Source organism: Lutzomyia longipalpis, chromosome 1, assembly GCF_024334085.1.
Source record: "Lutzomyia longipalpis isolate SR_M1_2022 chromosome 1, ASM2433408v1".
NCBI classification, from domain to species: Eukaryota; Metazoa; Arthropoda; class Insecta; order Diptera; family Psychodidae; genus Lutzomyia; species Lutzomyia longipalpis.
Window position 1 is genome coordinate 49,933,299 of NC_074707.1, and position 10,608 is coordinate 49,943,906.

Genomic DNA, 10,608 nt, shown 5'->3' on the forward strand with positions numbered 1-10,608 from the left:
AAATAGAGATCAACTGATTGCAGATTTTTTTTTTTGCTTCTTCTCCTAAAGCTAAAGAAAATTGAAGAAGGGCCCCACGGAGAGAGCGAAAAGGGGGATGAATGGCAGGACAGAAAGATCATGAGATTGCATCGATCATCTGGGTGAAAATGCATTGGAGATTACTCATCTCATGTGAAGATCAAGCTGCGATCGCATAGGCAAGTGATCTCTATGTGATTTCTATGCAATCTCTTGCAATTCTGCTTGAGGTTGCATACAACAACATAAGAAAAAAATGTGATCAGCATTTTACATTAAACTCATTGCCAATTGCTCTTCTTGTACACGCGGAAAGAGAGATGTCAAAGAGAGCACTTCTTTCTTTCTTTCGTTTTTTCTTTTTCAATCATCTTTTCCCATTGAAGATCACATGAGAAATTCCTCTGTGCAGGAAATTACTGACGGATGGGCAGACGGCGATGTTGGCGAAGACTGCGCGAGCCATTGAAACAAGTTTAGGGCTCACATAAAGTGAAATTTTTCTGAAGTTGTGTAAAACGCATTTAAGCGTCTCATATGGTCCATCTGATCTTTCAAACCCTCCTACAGGACCTCCGTCAAGGACAAAATTCCCAAAAGAATGATCTTCTGCAAAGTTTGACCAAAAAACTTTAGGAAATGCAGGCAAAGGGCAATAAATAGAAGGTCTGTGCGTCACATGGGCAACCTCATACCCTCCTCTAACTAATGATGATGGTTTGGTGAACTCTAAATCACAAAAATACATGTCTCTCTCTTTCACTCTGCCCTCCTGTCTCTTACACCGAAAAAAAGAGGCATGACGACGCTCAAAATAGCTCTACAGATTGTGGAAAAAAATGCTGGTAGACTTAAATTCATGGAGGCCCATCGGCCCCCTATAGTATGTTCGCGTGCAATCACCCTTCACAATTGAAAATGCATTTAAGGGCAGTTGAGAATCCTCTCCTAATAATAAGGAAAAAAATCCCGAAGGGTGAATTATCCTGAAATCAATTGACTCTCTTCCTCCTTGATCATTTGCTTGTGGTTAAACGATTTTTTTTTGTTTTCTCAAGAGCGAAAGAAAGGAGAAAAATGTGGCAGCATAACGGTGTGGACAAAAAATGTGCCAAATTTACTGGTCAATTCCCCGGCATATCCGTGAGTTAACAAACTGACTGTGAGAGAGCAAGTACGTACAATGCCTTGCCCTAATTCTTTGTACACACTGATTTTTGAGACGATATTTAACGTCCAAATGACGCCAGGAAGAGAAGAACAATCAAAAAATCATTGAGCTGCCGATGGGACTAAGAAAAATCTACCTGGATACTAAAAACTTTTAAATTTTACACTGAAAGTGAATTTTTGAGTACAAATTAAAGCGAATTTTAAGTAGTTAAGGGAAATACTTAAAATACTTCGTTTATTCATAATTTAAAAGAACAAAATTAGTCATTTTACAGATTGATATATTCCTTAAAAAAATAATTTAATCTTATATTAGAAAAAATAAGCAGAATTTAATTTTGGAATAACTTGTAAAGAATTTCTAGATTTCATTTTCTTTTTTTTGTGAAACTCAGAGCCAAAAGAATTAAATTTTATCACAAAAATCTTTGAAATCAGTTAATATTGATTTCGAGAATAAACATTGAGTAAAGTTTAAAAAGTTTCATGGAGCAATTGGTTAAATGACGGGAATACCTTATTGAGTGCCTTGAGTTGGAATCCCATAAAAAATTCAAATATTTTAACAATTTTTTTCGGCTATTTTCGCTCAATCAGAGCTAAAACACTGAGAAAGTCGTCCAAAGAAGCTTAAATGAATTTAGATGGATCTAAAATTTTATTTCTCTTGCATTTGTGTTTCGAAAATTCGTTGAACGACGTTTTGAGAGCTTTTATACCCTTCTTCAGACCCTCAATACTTCATTATTAATAATTTTCGTATCAATTTTGTGATTTTTGTAGCTCATTTTAAAATTTTAATATCAAATGTTTTGTATTCACTTCAAGATTTCAATTTTAATTAAGTTTTTGATACAATTCTCATAAAACTGGCTTTAAAAAAACATTTTAATCATTTTTTTTTATGGAAAGTTTATAACTTTTTCCGACACAGCAAATCTTTTCATTGGAAAAATTAAATTCTTTAATTTTTAAAACAATGATGAATCAAAATTATTAATCAAGACGTCGCTGGAGCGCTAGAAAAGTAGCAAAACAGCTCTACTTCCTCTCAAATGTTAGATTTTCACGAGCTAAATTTTAATTGATCCAGCCCTCAAAATAATCCCCAATTCATCATACAAATTCTTCAAACTTTCCGTTCTTTTGCTCAAAATTTGTACAGCAAATCAGGAGAAAAATTCCTAAAGTATTGCTTCCCATGGATTTTTCACACAACTGCGCGCAACTTTCTTTGCCTTTTGGGCTCTGTGTTTTCATGTGTGGATTTCTATGCGTACAACAATAATCTTGATCAATGCGCAGAAGAACAAAGAATTTACGGGAAGAGAGAAAAGATCACTTACCTTCATCCAGGAGTCGTTCCACGTGATTGAAGACATTGGGGAAGGCAGCAAGTTGCTTTCTGTCTTTGAGCAGCTGTGCCAAGTAATCAGCTATACTCTGCGTACTTTGCTGCGTGTTGTTGTTATCAGCACTCATTGTGTCGATTTTTCTTCTCTTTAGCTGGGCGATTTTGCCTGATTTTGCTTCCTTATGCCACACAAATTGAGAAATCTTCGCCTGGTACGCGTCTACTGTGTGTGTGAGATTTTCTGCCACTCTCAGGCGTTCCGGAGAGGCATTAACTGCAACTTTCTCGTGACAAAAATTCCCGGACGTCGTGCACTTGTCGCAGACACTTCAGCAGAGACTTTAAAACTTCTTCGTCTTCTCTTTTCTGTGTCGCGCCTTTCTCTGCCTGGCCCAGAAGATTTCTCGGGAAGAGACTTTTTTTTTCAGCTGGCTATGTGTGCGTGTGATGTTGTGTGACCAAATGGATGTTTGCGGGGAAGGAAAACGACCTCAGTTTTCACGGAAAATTCTCAGGTTCACAATGAATCTCCACCAGCTCCTTTGTGTGCCCAACACTGTCAGTGTTCCTTGGAGATTGCCTTGAAGGTTTTGTGTGAAAAATCATCCGGAAAAGATGATCCTCATCTGTCAGATTCTGCGCGACACCTCACGCTAAGATTTTTCTCTCCTATTGCTCGCTTTTTACCAGCATACAAAAAAACCTCGCCCACTTCCAAAGCACTTCTTCACACAATTTACTACGCACAAAAATCCCTTTTCCCAACGCTTTTCCAAACCCAAATTGATGAGATTTTTTTTCTCTTTTGTGTGTAATCCCAAAGGAAGGCGTGATGTTGCGACAAAATCTCTTTTGTGTGTGGAGGAATTTTTAGTGGTTATATGACAAAAAAAACCTGTTGCACTCTTTCTTCTGCGATCTACACTTGCGAAGAGTCACGGAGAAACTGATCGAAAATGATCGGAAAGTCTCTAAACTCGCCCCGATGAAGTACATGAAACGCGATGAACGTTGTGCGGGGCACGAGGGGTGGATCGTTCTCTGTGAGGGGGCGCCACTGTACACGATCACTCACGATCACTTGCCGAAGCAGAGCCGATGTTTGATGCAATTGAATGTTTCGTTGATGTTTCGTTCAGATTGCCCGCCAATCCGCACGCGCGCGCGCCTTCTTCAATGAAATTTTCTTTATCACTTTTGTGATAAGAAATCGAAGGAAATTATTGGTGATTGCACTCACCTTCCCGTGTCAATCAGCCAATGGTGCTGTCCCTGAGACACCTACCCAATCACACTGCTTGCCATTTGCTGACAAACCCACACAAAGCGATAATTTTCATTCATCTTTCCGGGAAATGTTCATTTTTTATTCATTTTGCCCAGGTGCTGCATCCCATGAACTCTCACTATCTCCCAACGAAGCCAGCAAAAGATTCAGCAGAAATCCTCCCGTGGGGCCCACCGTACCCCATTCCACGTGGGCGCCGTTGCGTTTGAAAAGCAATATTGGCTCCAATGGAATATCAATTAGAATTGCGTTGGCGCGAGACGCAGAAAAACTCATAATTAAAGATAAAAAATAACCAGCAACTATTTTTCTCCTTCCAAAGATGATGAAAAAAAGCCAATGAAGCCCGTGGAGGCGTTTTCACCAAAAAGGGCATCTTTTACAGCGTCAACTTTCCATAAAGAATCAAAGAGCAAAATGTTTTTTTCATTTCTTTTGGTGATCTCTCCACAACAAAAAAGGAGCTTCAAAAAATATTTTCAAGCTCTTTTTGATGGAGTGTGGGAGCTCTCGTTGTCATTATTTGCTAATTAAGGCGCGAACTCCTCTCTTGCGGGAGGGGAGGTTGACAAAAAAGGCCCGGCGATGGGATCATTCTGAGATTCGCTTCAAGTTGCTAAAATTTATTCTCATCGCACTGTGAGGATCAACAACAACAATCATTCCCGCCAAATCATCCACGACGAATCTTTGATACTCCACCAGCTGCTGTAGGTTTATACACCTTCTTCGTCTTCTTCTTCCCCTCATTCATTGCCCTCATACCACCATAGCCACCGCCACCGGTACGCTTCTCTGGACGCTGCCTCTTCGTGCTGATGTCTACACAGAATCCCCAAAAAAAAAAAGAAAAAAAAATAACATTACTTATCTCGCATGATTCACGGCATCCAAATTCATCGGATAATGTCTTTTTGAATGAAATTTATACACACACAACAAGAGATATTTCCTTGTTTTTTCCCATTCTTCCACAACAAGAAATTACCAATTTTCGTATAACCAACATGCTGATATTGTGCGTGGGAAAAGCCACCAATACGTGCCGCAATCTCAACCCATTTCCATACACGGTTAATTGATTAATTTATTGGATTGACAATAAAATGCTAGAAAAATGCGTTTCATATTTTTTGTGGGAAAAAAAAAGAACTACAAAAAATGCCTTAAATGGGATTTGAACTTGTGACCTTTGAAGATGGAATTTTTATGTGAAAAAAAATCTAAACTAGAGGGCATTACGTATTAAACACGATAATGTACGAAGGAAGAACGAAGGTTATTTGCGTGATAAGAAAGAAAAATTTGGATGAAATTCTTTAGTTGAACAAGTTTAAGATTTATTAAGAATGACTTAAGTTTTCATAAAATTTCTTAACACTTTTTAAGAAAAAAACTTAAGAATTTCTAAGAAAAATTTAAGCTTCTTAAGTTTTTTTAAGCAGAACTTAAATTTTCTTCAGTCAGGTTGAATCAAGCGGTAAAAATCATAAAAAAAATATGCATATTGCTCAATTTACTTAAAAAATTGAAGGATTTGTTTTAAGAAAACTTAAGAATATTAAATTTTTCTTAAAAAATTTTAAGAAATCTTATGAAAACTTAAGTCTTTCATAAAAAATCTTAAGTATGTCTGACTAATGAATTTCATCCTATCTATTACCTAGTTAATTTACTCAAGAAGTATTCGAAGGGTTCTAAGTGATCTAGCTTTGTTAAAACCAAGAAATAAGAACGTTTAAGAAGTTTAAACTTTAAGAAGATTATTTTAAGAATTTTTATCTTTTATTTTAGGATTCAATGTTGCATAGATTTAGTTTTCTTCATTCGGTTACAGAATTGCTTTCCTTTCAATAGTTTTTTTAATAAGGTTTTTTTTATATTCAGCGAAACGTTTATTGAGTTCTTTTTTTCTTTTTTTTAAGAACAATCTTTAATAAGAAATAAAATTTAAAAAAAAACTTCAAAATCAAGGAAATTAATAAATTGTATAAAACGTTCATAAAACAAAACGTCGCTGGTCAATGAGATTTATTTTCCAAGACACAAACCAAATAAATAATAAATCGGTGGGGGATAATTAGCAATCCAGAGACATCTAGTGCTTATTTTTTCCAAAAGATCTTTTAATAAATGTTGTTTAATTTTTAAAGGTTATTTCTAGTTTTTTCCTCTCATTTTTAGATTTTTTAAAATAATTCTTTGAATTTATCATTATTTTTGGGAAAACAATTAGACACATGAAAAAATATTAAAGTTTCTACAACTACCGCCATCTGTTACTTAAAACGTTTAGTAAACCATAACAAGCATATTATTCCTTTTAACTCAATAAAATTCCCAATAAAAAAACTAAACAGATCTTAATGATTTAATTAATCATGAACAAAATAATAAATCCCCAATCAATAATAACAAAAATCCACACCCACAACATTTAAAATTTCTCTCCAATAATAAAAGTCAAATAAATTAGCAAAAATGATTCATAACTGCTAAATAATCATTTTTCCCTCAACTCTCTTGACAAAAATTCCATAAAAGTTTTGAGAAATAAGCAGAGAATTTAGCACTTTGCTAATATTTCTTCACCATATGGCGCATTTTGTTTATTTTATGCGACTCTTATGGTTAAATCTCATTTTGCAGAGTAAAAAAGAAAGAAGAGAAAGAATTAAGAAATATTTTACTCACTTAAATCCACAAAAGGAGGTGTTAGGAAACCAAAACTCTTTGCAACGCCTTTCAGGTCCAGCGTTGTGACATCAAACACCGTCTTCAGTTGGTGCGCATCGTAAGCCCTCACGTAAGCCTTGAAAGCCTCCTTACCCGCTTGATTGAGGTGATAATTCTTCCCCATTAAATGTTCCAGCTGCAAAAGAATTTTTATTCTCAATCAAAATTTTCATTTTTGGTGAAATTATAGCAATTTGGGATTATTCAGGATGCTAAAACCCCGTGAAAGCCCATCAGATGGTCTCCATGGGGCGGCGAGAAAGAGAGAGGCGCGCATGTACGTGAAATGAGTTAAGCACGTGGATGACGACATCGCTCTTCGCCACAAACGCCCCCAGAATTGCCATGAAAAGCTCGCGCGTGAAAAAAAAAAAGTCCGAGTCGTGGCAAGAAGTCGCCGACAAGTTGAGCCACCTCCGCATTTTCTTCTTTACTGCACCGCAACAGAGCTCTGATTCACAGAAATCTTTTTGCTTTTTCTTCTGGCTGTGTGTGTGTGGAAAAACATCTGGTCAAGTGAATTTGGAGAGAAACGATCTCTTGAAATGAATGGAAAAATCTCTGGGAGTTTGCGCATCTTCCCATCGCCCTGGGGCCACAACGACGACAACGTTGCAGGTGCTCTGGCAGGGAGGTGGGCTCTTGCCTAAGTCAGGCGTGTGCGTCTATTTTAGACATTTTAGTACACACAAAGTAATCCGTCAAACGGAAGACACCAGAATTGGGTGACTCTATCCGGTCGGCTGCAGAAGATACACAAACACCTTCTTCGACCCGTCTCTTTGGGCTCTGTGCCAGCAAAAACATTGCCAGCCGCCAGCAAGGCTCACAATTTGTCGTTAATGTGGTGTACACGGCATTGGCAAAAGGCGTAGAGAAAATCAATAAAAAGTTTTTCTTTCAATTAGATCACCTTTGAGCAGGTTAACATTTTGGGTAAATCTTCGAAAAATATTATATTTCCTGAGCAGAATATTATGGGAATTTTTTAAGAGAAAAAAGATCAAAAAATTGTCAAAATCTGACAATAGGAAGCAAAGATATTCCAAAAAGTTGGTGGAAATTAGAAAAATCAAGATGGTGTTTTTTCCTTTTCTACCCCTTTTGAATTTTAACGTAAAAGCACAGAGAAAATTCGAAAAATGACGCTTTAGTTGAGTTAAAAAACTTCAGATTCATTTTAGGAAGGTTTACTGATTTTTAATTCTAAATTCCTGATTTTTATTTAAAATTCTTGATAGAATAAAATCTTTTACTCTTAAAATTAACTTTAAAAAAAAATGAATGCGTCCTCAATGTTAATAAGTTAACCTCAAATTAAAACTCAACGAAAGCGTCATAATTTTTAAATTTTCTTCGTTAAACAACGCCATTTTGAAAACATTCAATAACAACAACAACAACACACAGCCATTTGTCCCATTACTGGGGTTGGCTTCTCACACACAAATTTTGGCTTTGATTTTTAATGACCGGCTGCCGACCTGACGTCAACCTCAGAGAGGCATTTTTGTTGCATTGTGACTTTGTGTTAGGAATATTCCTCATTCATAAGTTTTTATCACAAGCAACGGTGCAGAGCAGTCAATATTAGTTCAAGAGTTGCCTCTCGTTGTAATATTGCACTGGTGGGAACGAGTGGGGCATTCCTGACCGAATGAGATCTTTTTTCATATCTGCATTACAGCCAATCGAACACCACCGAGCCTCGAACCCGCCGACCCTCCCAGGGACAGAGCAAACGGACACTGGGACCGTCTGCTTTGCCACTGCTCTACTGGGCCGACTGTAACAACAGTCAATAAATAAATTTCAATAAATTGAAAACATTCAATAAATAAATCAAACTAACCTGCATTTGCACATCAGCAAGCTTATTCCAGGAGAAATCAAACTCATTTAGGGGGACTTTTGCCTCCTTCAGGTAGTTCAGGAAGAGCATCTCCTCTGGTCTCAGCAGCAGTACTGCATGCCCTGAACTCCCAAGGCCACGAGCTGTTCTGCCAACACGGTGAATGTACTCCTTGGGATCATCTGGAGGGTCGTACTGCATAATCCAATCAACAGCTGGAATATCCAGCCCCCGGGCAGCTACATTTGTGCACAGCAGCACCCCCTGATCGGCATTGCAAAACTGGAAGAAGGTCGCTGTGCGCTTGGCCTGTTTCTGCTTCCCATGGATGGCGCTCACGGGCAAGTCGATGTAGTTGAAGAGATCATGATGGAAGCGTACGGACATGCATGAACTGAAGAACACCATGACCTTCTTCTTGCGATTCTTCTTTAAGAATGTGAACAGCATGAGGAATCTCTTCTCCGACGGACACACCACGTAGCCCTGCGTGAGTCCCGACACCGTGGCGACTTCCTTCTCATCATCCACCCCCACATAGACGGGCTTCCCCTTTAGTGCCAGCTTGTACACGGCGTCCGTCTTCTCAGTCTGCGTGGCTGAGAAGAGCATCGTCTGCCGACGTTTGGGGAGCAACTCAATAATCTGCTTCAGTTCAATTTCAAAACCAATCTCCAGGATTCTGTCCACTTCGTCAATTATCAGGCAAGAGAGGTTCTTGTAGAGGAAATCCGGAGTATTCTGCAGGTGATCCAGAAGCCTTCCGGGTGTTGCGACAATTATATTGATACCCATTGACAGCTTCTCTGCCTCAACCTTGCGATTGGCGCCACCCATGAGGATGCCATAAGTCTGCGAATGATGTGCCATGATCTCCTGCAGAACACCATAAATCTGAATGGCGAGCTCCCGCGTTGGGGTAATTATAATCGCCCCAACTCCATTGCGTGGCTTAAAATTCAGCTTCTGTATCAGCTCAACAGCTGGAATGAGGAATGCCAGTGTCTTCCCCGAACCCGTCTTGGCAGATCCAATGAGATGACGTCCCAGAAGCAGTGGCGGAATGGATTTTGCCTGAATCTCAGTCATCTTTGTGAATCCCATCCCCTTGATTGCATCCAGTGTGCCCTGTGAGACGTATTTCTTCAGTGATGAGAAATTTGTGTCCTCCAGAATGATTTCTGGTTGTTCCTCTTTTGCTGCATTGGATGTTTCACCCTCATCCACGGAATCTTCATCTTTTTTCTGTTTCTTTTTCTTCTTCTCTTCTTGTGGCGTTTCTTGACTTTCTCCAGCTTCCTCTGCATCTACTGAAAGAGAAAAAATTCCAATTACAACTGAGATAACTTAGAACAAATCTCCCGGGAAGGGAAAACATTCAGAACGCATAATAAAATTTCATTCCGGGAACTCAACTTTCGCAAGGAATTCCTCTCAAATTCGCCTTTGAATCATCATAATTTTATTACAGGAAATAAATAGAAGCATCCTTACCCTCACTCTCAGCACTCTCTGCTTTCCTCTTTTTGCTCTTCTTTCCTGATTTTGTGGGAATCTCCGGAGGGTTCTCTGTGTGAAAACAAAACCACGTGAAAATTTGAGGTTATGTTCATCGAGGGAGGAGAACTAAAAAGCAATTCTTTGGACTTTTGTTTACCTTCTTCTTGAAAATCCACTGTTGGCTGCTTCTTCTTCCCCTTCTTCACCTTTGGAGTGACTTCCACCTCCTGTTGGGGCTCTGGGAGAGAGGAAAGAGGTTTATCTCCCTGACCAGAGAATCGTTATTGAATTTCTTACCTTCCTCACTGTCTTCAGCAGTATTTTGTTGCTTCTTCCTGAATTCCTTGAACTTCTCCTCTCTACGACGAATCTTCCTCTTCAGCAGACGCTCCTTGAAAGTCATTTTAGCCAGGAAACTCCAGAAATGATCACAAAACGCGGATTTCGCTCAAACACTGCCTCAACAAACCAAATAATTTTTCTTCTTCTTAACGCCGGTGTCTTGGACGTCTCGGACAAGAAATGCGGGAAATTTAAAATGTAACCAAAAAACTAATTTTTCTTTTTAAAAATTACTTTTAATATATTAAAATCTAATTTTAAAAATTTATATACACATTCAATAGAATATACAGGGTGTTAATGATAATGTGTTGCATCGAAAAAGAAAAATTTTCTTTTCTA

At 38.3% G+C, this 10,608-nt stretch overlaps 2 protein-coding genes across 10 annotated transcripts in view; both read right to left on the reverse strand.

The window, feature by feature from the left end:
- The window catches only part of LOC129788141 (protein held out wings), a 55,833-nt gene extending 52,330 nt beyond the window's left edge, over positions 1 to 3,503 (reverse strand). For all 7 annotated transcript variants that reach the window (XR_008750291.1, XR_008750290.1, XR_008750289.1 and 4 more), the window contains exon 1: positions 2,541 to 3,503. Coding sequence is in view for 3 of the 7 variants with exons in the window: in XM_055824164.1 (XP_055680139.1) it covers positions 2,541 to 2,676 (136 nt within the window). In the remaining 4 variants the exon portion in view is untranslated. The remainder of the gene's footprint in view (positions 1 to 2,540) is intronic.
- Positions 3,504 to 4,443: 940 nt separating this feature from the next.
- LOC129788144 (probable ATP-dependent RNA helicase pitchoune) lies at positions 4,444 to 10,423 on the reverse strand. Of its 3 annotated transcripts, none has more exons than XM_055824169.1 (6): positions 10,222 to 10,423; positions 10,082 to 10,162; positions 9,919 to 9,993; positions 8,425 to 9,731; positions 6,531 to 6,708; positions 4,444 to 4,658 (listed from the first exon to the last, which is right to left on the reverse strand). In XM_055824169.1, exons 1-6 carry the CDS (start codon positions 10,325 to 10,327, stop codon positions 4,510 to 4,512), a joined length of 1,896 nt encoding a protein of 631 aa, XP_055680144.1. In that variant the 5' UTR covers positions 10,328 to 10,423; the 3' UTR covers positions 4,444 to 4,509. The 3 variants fall into 3 exon arrangements, with proteins under 3 accessions (XP_055680144.1, XP_055680143.1, XP_055680145.1); XM_055824168.1 differs by having other exon boundaries at positions 8,425 to 9,734; XM_055824170.1 differs by having other exon boundaries at positions 8,425 to 9,725; positions 10,222 to 10,403.
- Between the last annotated feature and the right edge of the window lie 185 nt (positions 10,424 to 10,608).